At 39.1% G+C, this 13,541-nt stretch overlaps 1 protein-coding gene across 2 annotated transcripts; it reads left to right on the top strand.

Moving 5' to 3' along the window:
* The first annotated feature begins 379 nt into the window (after positions 1-379).
* Positions 380-9,853, top strand: LOC121597725. 2 transcript variants are annotated; one of them, XM_041923739.1, is made up of 4 exons: positions 380-427; positions 1,288-1,355; positions 1,415-6,265; positions 8,063-9,853. In XM_041923739.1, exons 3-4 carry the CDS (start codon positions 1,952-1,954, stop codon positions 8,939-8,941), a joined length of 5,193 nt encoding a protein of 1,730 aa, XP_041779673.1. In that variant the 5' UTR covers positions 380-427; positions 1,288-1,355; positions 1,415-1,951; the 3' UTR covers positions 8,942-9,853. The 2 variants fall into 2 exon arrangements, with proteins under 2 accessions (XP_041779673.1, XP_041779672.1); XM_041923738.1 differs by having other exon boundaries at positions 1,415-9,853.
* The last annotated feature ends 3,688 nt before the right edge of the window (positions 9,854-13,541 follow it).

The following is a 13,541-nucleotide window of genomic DNA, read 5'->3' as shown; positions in this document are numbered from 1 at the left end:
ACGACCGTATTGTAACCACAATCGATCATGACAATGCTATTAGTTCGATTGATTTGAACCTTGTATACATCAGACACACCGTCTTTATTAAATTAGGCATTATTTTTTTATTTTGTTTGCCATCTGTGTGAAATGCGGACAACGCGTTCCTTTATAATAATAATTAATAATTGATAAGTATCAGGTGCACCCAACCGACTGATAAGTACTGTATATAAAAGAAATATGTAGGGGTTTGGGGGAGCTGATTCCAGGTATCGATTTCGTAGCGATTCCGCAAAACATGAGATTGGATAAGACGGTAGGAACAAAAGCTTATCACGATAAGATTGCTCGCCAATCTTACTTATTCGTTTACCTTCTGAACACGGCAGTTCATTCATTCAACTTCTCGCAGTGTGTAGTTTGAATCGGTTAGGGCAACTGGGTAAGTTTGATAGAACTAGACTCGCAAGTGTAGTGTAGTTTATGTGATGACTCGATATTTAATAATAGATTTTGACGATATTTAGTTATCAATTATAGTAGCTCGATTGCAGCTAGATTCTATTATGAAACAATTCTATTTAAACAATTTATATACCACACAGATTGCTTCTTTAGTACAGATAAGAACAATTCGGAAGTATTTTTCATATTTTGTTTGTCATGTGTGTGTAGTGTGTACTTGTTGGGAGCTAATGGCTAATTGCCAAATCTATTCGAATTTTAATTGATATGGTCTATTTGGATTGGTCAATTGGTATTGGTTGATCAATTTTTTTTTTTGTTCATCTTTATCTAAGGTTAACCTAGAGTGTGAACAGCAGTACGGCTGGTATCAATGTTTGGTCACTATCAATTTTATCACGTGTGCTATCAATATTTTCGATACACGGTATCCGATAGATGACGTCGAACGACAAAATCGCTTGATACACTTGACTTGATAAACGTCATCAACATGTTTAGGCATGTTTAGGCTGAGCACTAGCCAAGCTTCTTGCAAAAAAAAAAAAAAAAAAACTTCGAAAATGCTAAATGTACCATCTACTTGCTGGGCCATTGTATCTTAAGGAACAAAAATTCGTTGATGCTTATGGTGTACCAGATTCAATCTGCCATGCTGTGCCAAAGTAATTTATTGTAGCATAATTTTAAATACGTTTATGGTAGAAAGGTGGTTGAACGATATTTTTATTCCTCATTCTTAAATACAGATTTGATTAAAATGTTAACACTTTGAGTGCCAAACCATCCGGCTGCGTGGTGATTAATAAGTAATGCTACGGGTATCTTTCATTACAGCTAAACTCATCTTTGAAACCTCCAACCGTGCTTTTGTGCAACTTCGATTCAGCTTCAATTTAAACCAGGTTTGTAATTGCGTCATTTTGTTCAATAAGCCTCCGGTTGATTATATTAATATTTACAGAAAAACTAAACATGGATGATCAAGCGAAAAAACGAAAAGCGCCACCTGACCATAGCACAACAGTTGCAAACAATGACTCGATGCCGTCAGCTAGCAAAATCTCAAAACCATCGGATGATAATGAAGCTAAGGGAACGTCTTCCTATCATGGTATGTTTTACCATTTACAATTAGCAATGATTATACTGCTTCGAGCATTCAATCTACACTGTGAACGAAAACTATCCAAATTTGAGATTACGATGGAAAACAAGGATGGCGGCAAGTTCGACGACATAGTGTTGTACTACGAAAGCGCAATGTTACCCAAAGGCACTGTTTACATTCAAGCTAAACATAGAGATCCGGTAGGGAAGTTGAAATCGATTACACATCATGACCTACTCAGTGGACTTAACTCAAAGGGTCCCTATTCCATCCTTACTTACTTTGCGTCGTATCTTGAGCTCAAACACCGCCGAGCGGATCCATCCGAGCATAGTGCACACGCTTTGCGAGCGTCTTATAAGTACGTCCTGTGTACCAACGTAAAGGTAGATGATAATGTTAGAAAGTATTGGTGGAAAGTGCTACGTCATAAATCAAGAAAACAATACCATACAAAACAAGCTAAGAAAAGCTAGTTTGGAAGTGTTAGGAAAATTCCTAGTATCTTATATCAAAGACCAAAAAGAAATCAATGGCGAAAATTGCCATTATATTTTCCAACTGTACAGTGATCTAATTGCAACGTGCGTTGAAAAGATTAAGCCGGGTGTATTCAAGTTGATTGAACAGCCTCAAAGTGCTGCAGGAAAAACGCTCATTGGGATACTTCAGACTAGTTTAGGTAGTAAGAAAGATAAACCAAAGACACCAACCGAGAAAACCGAAGCGGCAAATATTTTGATAGCAAGCAGTTTTGAAAAATTCTGTTCAAACTCACGAAGCGATGACCCTTATGCTAAAATTGACTCTTTGATCCAACAATTTAGCGAAGAGTTCTTGTTAGTAGGTGGCACAAAAAGCGATACAGAGCTGCTGGAGCAAGCACTTGCGCTGATGCCGCCGTGGGTGAATGATAAGAAGGATAAATTTGAAAACCTACAAAACATACTGCTTACTGCACTTAAAGAAAATCCACTTGATGATATAAACTTGGTAAACATTAAAAAAAGGTTTATCGAACTCAAAGCAAACGATAATTATGTTAAGATTGAGGAGTTTACAAGGAGGTATTTAAGCAGCGAAAGCAATGTATATTCATCAATCACCATAGAGCCGGGCTCTCTCGAGCGCCTTGAAGTGTATGAATTTGTCAGTGAAAAATCATTGTATGGAATTCATCAATATCGTACCACAGCTGACATGAAAATGAGTTCAGTAATTGTGAAACAAACGGTGGAGCTGCTTGACTACAGCTGCCTGATTGTGGACTGTTCGGCTAGCCAATCTAAAGACGGCTTGTGTACTGTTTTGTTTGATGTGATGAAGTTTATTTCTGATATTGGTTTATCTGCTCGTACTGTTATAACGATTCTTGGCAAATTGGAACAAACATTAATGATTAATATAAGGAAACATTTGAGAGAAAGTAAAATGAAACTCATCGTCATCAGTGAGGGTGATCCGTGTGAAGAATGTTTGCTAGTCAGTGATCTTACAATGGAGTCAAGGGAACAGCTGCATGAGCGATATAAACAGTTGTGTCTGTTTGGAACATCAATAGCTCTCAGGCAGATTGTGCGAGGGGAAGATTCGTTGAGTATTCTATGCAAAGTGTTGGATAGGTGTGGTCATAACATCAATCAAAATGAGAATGAAAACATAAATCAACAAAACTTCGAAACGATCAGCTCATGGTATATTCCACGTACTCTGAAACCATATAATAATGATGGAACAGAAAAAGAAAATAGAGAAAAAGTATTAAATTTTCGATTTGACTTTTCTGGAAACACTGCTGACAGAGTGCAGTTTGATAGTTTACCAGATCTTAGTCAACATATAATTAAAAGGTTGGATGTAGCCACTAGTTCACAAACATCTGTCAACTGGCAAATGACTAACACGTTTGATGAGCTATCGAAAGTACACATCATTTTAGATGATGCTGGGTGTGGAAAGACCGCCTATTTCACCTGGCTTGCTTCTTACTTATCACGCAATGATCCTTCTTTGTGTGTGATTCGTATGCATGCTTTAAACTATTCTGCTGATTTTAACGAACTGCAGAAAGCTCACTTCACACCACTGGATACTACAACCACAATAAAGATCCTCTTACGTCTATTCCAATTGACGCTATTTGCAACAACTGTAAACATTCTGTCCCTTTATGAATCTAACGAAATTAGAAAACAAGCCAAACAATCGGCTCAACTTTTAACAGTTTTGGATGGAAAAGTGGCGTTCGACGATGACGCTACTAGCACCCTGAGTGTAGAACAATTGCTTGTGGTGCGATTATTTACGGAAAAGCTCAACGCATCACAATTTGTTCTCCTTTTTGATGGGTTTGATGAAATTGCCCCAGCTTACAAGGAATTCGTGATGGCGTTCTTAGGCAAACTGGCTACTTTTGCTGGAATTCAAAAGCTGTATCTTTCCTCTAGACCATACAATTTCATGAATGACTTAAAGAACACCTTTAATAGCTGCAAGATATACCAATTAAACCCGTTCTCGCGGATAGATCAACAAAATTTGATGCACAAGCACCTTTGGAAAAGCTCAGCCGAATGGAGACAGTGCAACAAAACTGACCGTTATCGCCTGTTGTATCTTTTGTATTCTCTAAATTTAAGAAGCATGAACGAACTTATGTCTAGACCCTTGTTTCTACACATGAGATCTGCGATGCTGCTGCCAATTGTGCAGCAGAATGTCGATTTTTCTCGCCGAACTGTCAAAACAACGATAAGCGACCAGCAGCACATTGACCAACTACAAATAGTATCACATTTTGTAGAACAAAAGTTAAGAATATTGAACACAGATAAATGTGGCACAACCGATTCAGCATCGCTCATTCCGGCTCTGCAGCAATTAACTTTGTCAGCTAACAAGGAGCGCAAAGAAATGCTAAAACTATTAGCCATTAGTACGATGTTTGATGAAGAGGCAACAAAAAAGCTGTTGCCCAACGAGCAACAACTTCTAGTACCGACGTTCATACAGGAAATAGTTCGTGGTAATGAAAAGACTGGAATTATTTTAGGTGTCCGAGATGACATTCCTCAGTTTAGTCATCGAATTTTTGCAGAGTACTTTGCAGCTTGCTGGCTGTTCGGTCATAAGGATCGATTCAGGGAAGTAAACTTTTTACGATCGAGATCGTACTGGAAGGACGAATTTTCTCATGTGCGAGACTTTTTCGATCGAATGGTTTTACGGAACAGTGATCAATGTGAACTGCACATGGCTATACTCAATCGATCGAAACTACAGGTACATGATATAATGTTGAACAATCCTGCTGCAATCAATCAGAAAGATGCCCTTGGACGTTTCCCATTACACTTAGCTGCTGAGAAGCAATGTTTTGATGCCATCGAACTGTTGTTGGAAAATATGTCTGACGATTCAATCAATGTAAAAGATGAGCTTTTTGGCTGGAGTGCTTTAGATTATGCATTTGCTTTGGTAGCATTAAACACAATTGAAATTCTTTTAAAACATAAGGCGACAGTTAATGAGCAAACATTGTTGGAACAAATAGTTGCAAGCAATTTAAGAGATTTATTGTATCATGCACATATCTGCGGTCGTCTTGTTGAAGCTCATGAACATACCAAAATGATCACGGATAGCCTTCTTCGAAGAGTAGTCAATTATTTGCTTGATGAAAAACGGCTTGACATATTCATTCCTCGCGTTGATCTGCAAAACTCGGTCGTAGAGGAAATCGTAATAAATAATATGCAAAATTTGCTTAAACATTTCGTGTTACAATCCAGAGAGAAATTCCCGCAGATGCCCGAAGACAAGTTCATTGCGTTGTTTGAAGTAGCATTAAAGCATGCTTCGTTCGATACTGCAATCACTATTGTGAGTGAAGTAGCTATTTTTCTGCCAAAAGGAGTGGATAATGAAAAATTTATTCAAACCCTTAAGTGGGCTATTGAAATAAAAAATATGAAAGGATTTGTCCTGCTCTTTCAACAACTCTGTTCGATGCGCAATATTCACACAGTGGAAGACATGGAAGATATGCAATGTGATGCTGAAGATGATGGTGACACAGCTATCTTGTATCAAAATAACTATCCCTCTTCATGCTGTATTCTAAAGCATTCCGTGTTTCTTCGAGATAACCACCTCTTTGAACGCGATACAATCGAACGTCTGCTTATTTACGCAGTAGATGCAGGTAATAAACAGGTCCTTATGTATCTTGTCCGAAAAACCAACACAATCATTCGGAACGAGCTTATTCGGAACATTATGCGATTGTTTCCAAATGTAAAGAATGTGTGTCATGAGCACTCGGGACCTGCATTCAAATATCTTCTGGATCACTCAATCGATCTGCACAGTATTGACGATGAAGGGCGAAACTTACTACATTGGACGGCCCAAAATGGTTGTTTCTTCATGTTACACTGCTTGATTGTCAAAGGATTTCATCCATTGGTTGTAAACTCAACAAACGGATGGAGTGCATTTCATTACGTTGCTTTTGATAAGGTCGTCACAACGAATGAGAGGGAACGAAAGAATCACGCATGGAAATATTTTTTGAACGCTAGTCATTTGGAAGAGTTTGATATTTTGACAAGTGCGTTTGATCCAAACCAGTTTGGTAGCATTCCTGTGAGCGTTTCTCCCAATCAACACAAACAGTATGCGAATATTTTGAACAAACAACAGGTCTGTTTGATGGCAATGTTTGTTTTGTTTGATGAATCGACGAGAGCAGAGCTGCTTACGTCTGCGGAACTACGGGATGGTGATCAATGCTTAGAGATCATTTCTAAGCAAAATGAGCTCACTGGAATAGTACAAGGAGTACGAAATGGTATTCCTCAGTTTTGTCATCGAATATTTGCGGATTACTTTGCAGCTTGTTGGATCTTTGATCACAAGGATCGATACAGGACACATCCTTTTTTCCGATCTAAATCATACTGGACGTACAGATTGTCTCAAATACGGTATTTTTTCGATCGTATAGTTTTACGGCACAGCGATCCATGTGAACTGCACATGGCTGTACTCAATCAATCGATCAAACAGATATGTGACATTCTTTCCAACAATCCTGCAGCTGTCGATCAAAAAGACCCGCTTGGACGTTTACCATTGCACTTGACTGTTGTGGATGAACGTTTCGATACCAATGATCAGTTGTTGAAAAAGATGTCTGTAGAGTCACTCAATGTGAAAGATATGCTGTTCGGCTGGAGTGCCCTAGATTATGCTTTTGCTAATGAAAACAATGATTGGATCTACATTCTATTAGAGCGTAAAGCGATTGCTGACGAGAAAGTCTTGTTTGAGCAAACAGTTGCAAACAATTTAAAAGAATTATTCAACCATGCACACGCCTGCTTTAAAAGTTTAGAGGATCATGACCATACCAAACTGATCTCGGAACGCTTTCAAACTAACGTGACAAAGTATTTGATCGACGAAAAACGGCTTAACATATTCTTGCCCCTTGATGATCTGCAAGATTCATCCATCGTAGAACTAATCGTACGGCATAATATCTATGGATTGTTTGAACAAATTGTGTTTCAATTAAGCAAGAAGATTCCAAAAGACAATTTCATTGCGATGATTGAAGCAGCATTAACGTATCGAGCTTTCGACATTGTGATCATTATTGTGAGTGAGTTTAGCGTTTCTCTTCCACACGAAGTTGAAATGGAAAAAAAATTTGAGACTATTCAGTGTGCTATTAAAAGAACGAATATGAAAGCATTTATCCTACTGTTTCAACAACTCTGCGTGACACAAAATATTCACACAGTGGAAGACATGGAAGATATGCAATGTGATACTCTAGCTAACTATGACGTACCATCCATGAATGTAAACACAAATCTCATTATTTGCTGTATGAAAAGCACAGATAGTTTAAGGTCACAAGCAAAGGATAGCAATGATCAGCTCCTTGAACTAAATCTTCTCGAACGTCTGCTTATCTACGCAGTGGATGAAGGTAGCATACAAGTGATCGCGTACGTTGTTCGGAAAACCAACACAATTATCTTGAACGAATTTATCAGGAAGATTATGCGATTATTACCGAAATTAAATCCTGGGTATCACGAACGATCCCTACCAGCATTCAAATATCTGCTGGATCACTCAATCGACCTGCACAGTATCGACGATGAAGGGCGCAACTTATTACATTTGATGGCTCAAAATGGCTGTTTCTTCATGTTACACTGCTTGATTGTCAAAGGATTTGATCCATTGGCTGTAAATTCAAAAAACGGATGGAATGCATTTCATTACGTTGCTTTTCGTAGGGATAACACATGGAATGGACGCGCCCTACAGTACAATGTGTTGGCATATGTTATGAATGCTTGTCAAGTGGATTGGTTAGGTCTCATCACAAGTACGTTTGATCCAAACGAATTTGGTAGCATTGCCGTGAACGTTTCTGTCAATGAACAACGACAACGTAAAAGCATTTTGAACAAACGACAGGTCTGTTTGATGGCAATGTTTGTTTTGTTTGATGAATCGACGAGAGCAGAGCTGCTTACATCTGAGGAGCTACGGGGTGGTGATCAATGCTTAGAGATCATTTCTAAGCAAAATGAGCTCACTGGAATAGTACAAGGAGTACGAAATGGTATTCCTCAGTTTTGTCATCGTATATTTGTGGATTACTTTGCAGCTTGTTGGATCTTTGATCACAAGGATCGATACAGAAAGCAACCATTTTTCCGATCCAGATCATACTGGGCGGATTATTTTTCTCGAATGCGAAACTTTTTCGATCGAATGGTTTTAAGGGACAGTTATCGATGTGAACTGCACATGGCTGTACTCAACAAATCTGGTGAACAGATACATGCAATTCTTCACAACAGTCCTGCAGTTGTCGATCAGCCAGATGCTTTTGGACGTTTACCATTACATTTGGCTGTTGTGGATAAACGTTTAGATGTCCTCGACCAATTGTTGGGAAAGATGTCGCTAGATTCAATCAACGTAAAAGACGAACTTTTTGGCTGGGGTGCCTTTGACTACGCATTCGTCACTAAGAATATAACTCTTATCAGAAAGTTTATAGAATTAAACGCAACAGTAAACAGGAATGTTTTGATTGAACAAATTTTTAAAAACAATTTGAAAGATTTGTTAGATGCTGCAAACACACATGGACAATGTTTGCTTGAATATGAATCTACCGAGCAGATTGGGAAAGATCTTCTCAACGAAGTGGTAGAGAAATTGCTGGAAGAAAGACAACTTGACATATTTTCTCCTCTTAATCAGTTGGAAGACTTATCCGTGATAGAATTTTGCAACAAACGACGATGGTTCGAATTATCTAACCGACTTTTATTAAGCAAATGAATTCCGAGAATTAGATTCTTTTCGTAGCGCATTGAACAACACGTTACTATTTCATTTAAATGAATACTATTATGTGCCAAAGTCTCGACGGTTCAACGTACCAACGCGGTCATGCCAGCCTATTCAGAATTTCGAGACTTATTCAGTGCCAAGTAGCAACATAGTTAGTCCTTCCGTTGGGGGACGGTCCATTCGAGATATGAACCCATGCAAATGTATGCAATTTGACACTTCTATCAGTCGAACTCTAACTGCGATGGCCAAAAAAAAAGCATCTTCGTTTAGGAGCGTGTCCGATCAAAGAACGGCACCTCGTAGCGTCTAAAACGGACGCCGTGGGGCAGTTTGTAGACGTCGTATGAGCCTGTTCCGGCATCTCCAACATCTTAGCACTATTTGACAACGGACAGAGCATCGAAAAAAAAGCTTAGTTCTGAATGGCTGAAGACCCAGCGCGGCTTGAGGTTCCAAAGGAAGTTGAAAATGAAGACCGAGGGATATGTGGCTACATTGCTGAGTTAGCTTGGCCGGAATGTCGATGCAACCGGCTTAACAGTGAAATAGTACCTGAGAAACATGAAAAAAACGTATCAGGAAGCATAAATCGCGTCCACTGATGCCAAAATTTAATGCGACCATTTTATGTGAATATCGGCCGGTATAACCGGTTCAACTTCCCCCAGTCGCGTTATATCCATATTTTCTAGAACAACATGATGCAAAAGCTTTCCTCCAACTGCGTCGCGAAAGCTGAGGAGGAATTGATAAAAATATTTGAAACATGTCTTCGTCCGTGCTGGCGAAATTTCCGGATAACTGACAAAAGGCAGCTTGCAAGGTCATAGATTTAGTTTTAAATAATTACAAGTAAGCTTAAATAATTACCTTCGAACGGTTGAATGTAAGGTTACAGTAAGGTTAAGTGTAGGATTAATTGAGTGAATAAATCGTAACTATTTCTCTTTAACAATTGCATTGTTATTTCATCGAGTTCTGTGTGTTTTTATAGTTGACAATTATTTCTATATAATGTGGCGAAAAGGTAATCTAGCGGTGTAAAGGGAGATATTAAAGAAGTGGCTTGAGCACCAGCTACCTATCATAGACTGGAAAGAGCTAAGCAACATTACTCAGTGGAACCCCTTTCCTGCGAAATTGATACGGATGTTAGTGACCACCATGAACGGGATGCAGTGCAAATTGAGAGTATCGAATTTGATGTTAGAATCGTTCGAATCTCACAGAGGTCTGTGGTAAGGTAAGAGAATCTCCTGTCTACTCTAAAACAGTAAACATTTTTAAGTCCAAAATTCTTGTTTTTTTTTAGTTTTTAGAGCATTTACAACGTATTTTTAAAATGGTTTTTACTCCATGTTTATTTTTACTTTGGCAGTCAATCGGGCGGATAGAATTCTCTCTCTTCACCGTCACCAACCACCGCATCCCGACGCGAGGCGATTGGGGTAAAATGAGCCTGTACCAACAGCGAAGCCGGTCTGGCAAAGTTAAAACTATGTATCAATTATTGTGTTAATAAAACGAGCCGGCATGTTAAAAAATAAACTACTTGACCCACTGTGATAAAGGCTGATCTTACTATCTCCAAACCAATAGCGTCTCTTTCGGCCGCCCAGTCCACCTTTCGTCAAACTTGTCACAGCTGATATGTCAATCAGAAAAGACTCGTCCGTTAAACACTGTCTAAAGATTATTATTTAATTGTGGTTTAAACGTTTACATAATCGCTAGTGGTAAATAGCCCAGTAGTCAAACTGAGCAGCTCTGTTGCGCTTTGTGATTTGTAATTTGTTTTTTGTACATATATCTTAGGACCAGCAACATATCAACGTAAGAAAATGGCAGTTAACAAAAAAGCAATTAAGCTACCTCTTCGTGCCAAGCAAAGAAAAGGCAAAACTAAAAACAATCTAAAAGAGCTTCTATTTTAAAGGCCACTTCTTCTTGCAGCAAGTTCCGTTGGGTGGTAATTTTTTCAAGTGTTTATATAATCCTTCAAGCGCCAATTTAATAAAAACTGAGGATAGCTCAACATTCTCCCCATTTTAAGGATCACCTTCTCACTTCACACATTTTTTTTTCGGGATCTTCATTAGAATAATTGAGTTTTGAAGTACGCTTTCCATCCGTCAACGAGCCGGACGAGAGCTGAAGCAGTGTAGAAGGTAGCAAAAACGCTAAACTCTCCAACCAAATGAAGTCAAATGAGCTCAAGCTGTAGCGAAAGCCAACCAGCGCCAAGTCCTTCTTCGCCATCGCCACGGTTGAACGATGAGTTTGGCTGACGATGGCCCCGGATGGCCAGAATCCGCTCAAACCCAGCAGCCCGCAGCCAAAGGATTACTTACCGGGCGCACCATCATGACCCGCTCGGTTCAGTGTGGCTCGGTGTGAAATAAATTTACCATAACTAAACCAATTTCCAGCACCAGACCCACTGGCAGGGTGGTGTTGCTGGTAAGGTAGAGCCGAGCAGCGGGTCACGGTTTAGTGACTTTGTTTCTTGGTGCGGTTTTGAGCGCTTTCCGCCGACGCCAGTTAAGTCAAACAAATAAAACTCCCCTAACTGGTCGGTTTTCAACTTTAGCTGCTTTGCACCGCTGTACCATTCCGTACTGTTTTCACTGTTTTCTTACGCCTTGGCGGGTGTGCCCAAGCCGAGATTTACCATTTGGCGAGGTTCGAGGTCGCTGCCGAGATGTATGCTTACCGGGACGGATCGAGACAGACCGCACGTTGGACACTGCATGCACACAAACATACACACAGACACATACATACACACACATGCATATACGGAGACATACGGGGACAGTGTTATGCGGTTTACTGTGAGCCCGTAAATTACACTCACGCCCAAAGGCGGTCCCTCCGGACGGGTTGAGCCTGATCCGTTGCATAATCGAAAGTTTTCTTCGCCGGGCACACACGGGCACTCCGAGGCGGACGGGCGTCCGCACAAGCCGCAGAAGCTTAACTATAATGTTAGTTGTTATCCCTGATCTTTCGGGTGATGCATGTGTGCTGGCGAATAGAGCGATGGTAGTTGACACAATGGAGGCTGGAAAAAACATACACATACGAACAAATGTTACCTCAGGAAAGGAAGGGGCGAGACAAAGTTTTTTTTTCGGTTATATCGGTATAAAGATTAAGTGCTAAGTTATGAACGGTGTGAGCTTTTTAATAACTGATTTGATAATAAAGAAGTTAATCATTTTTTCCATCGGTATTCTTTACAATATTAACTCTTTTTTTGTGGTTTTTTAGTAAATGAGTTTAGAAAATTCTAAAAAAGCTGTCACTTTCATAGTTTCTGAAATAATGTGGTGTCTGGTTTATGCCAGTCAATATAAAATGTTAAACACTCTCAAACTCTTGATTGGTGGTGATAATTACAGTATTTTTTATTTCTTAATTATCGCGGACAGCTAGAAGAAAATTTGTAACAGCTCACAATTATTAAATTATTTTACGGCAATATTAAGGAAGTTTAATCCTTTAAAAAAGGTTAAATTAATGATGTCGTTAACGGTTTAATGTTAATTAAATTTTTAAAAAATCCTTTCATATTTTACAGCGGTTGGAAAGTCAACTTGAAATTTTTCGTAGAAATCAGTCAAACTAATCCTCTTAACAATGGGTAAAAATATAGAAATCATGATGTATTTTTTATACGATGAGCTACTACTAGTACGATAGCAAACTAACACACACATAAGTTAGCAAGAAACAATCCACGCTCACACTTATAATCTAATGTTAAAATTAGAATAGAAAGAGCTCGATCCTCATTTCGGGATCATTCCCCGACAGTACGTGAAATAAAGCACATAACAGCATATTTTATAAAAATCATTCATTTTTTTCTTTTCGCCCTTGTTCCCGCAATATTTAGGTGTAATAAGGTGCAAAGGTACTGTTGCTGAATATTGTAAGCAAATTTTTCAGCATATACTTAGAATCGTATTATTATATTTATTTAACCTATTCTATAAGCCTACAGCCAGTGAAGATTTCACCAAGCCACAAATTTAAATGCTTATTTTCAGTTCATCAAACGGTTGGCCACGAACAGATGCGAACGAAAGGAAAAGACCCGGGCTGGCATGCAAAATATGCAGTTCACTGCTTCAGGCATTAGGACGAAGCTGCGGCTCAACTAGAGACGAGTACCCGAACGAGAGTCTGTTTTGTCACTCAAACTGTCAGCGTGGATGGTTCGCATTTCGCGAAATTCCAAACAACCAGCGAGAGTATCTGTATACCAGTTCATATCTCCCTCTCTCTTTTCTCTCTCTCTCTCTCTCTCTCTCTCTCTCTCTCTTTCTGTTGCTTTCTCTCACTCTCTCAAAAATGTCTTCATTTCAATGTGCATCATGAATGTGCTTTGTAGTGGAATACAACGGATGCTTTACATCGAATGCTATGTTGGAGAAGCGCTCAGCAGTACACTTAACAAAGTATGTTTTGAAGTAAAACTGAGGGTAATATTTGAAGATTTTCAATGTTTCAGAAATGGTTTCAAATGTATTTACCGGCTAGCAAAAGATCACTGCCCTTTAATACACAAAATAAAATA

This window comes from Anopheles merus, chromosome 3R, assembly GCF_017562075.2.
Source record: "Anopheles merus strain MAF chromosome 3R, AmerM5.1, whole genome shotgun sequence".
NCBI lineage: Eukaryota > Metazoa > Arthropoda > Insecta > Diptera > Culicidae > Anopheles > Anopheles merus.
This window is presented reverse-complemented; position numbering and strand designations above follow the sequence as displayed.

Bases quoted from the DNA above. Each gene is read 5' to 3' on its own strand.
- LOC121597725 (XM_041923738.1), top strand. From the start codon at position 1,952: ATGATAATGTTAGAAAGTATTGGTGGAAAGTGCTACGTCATAAATCAA.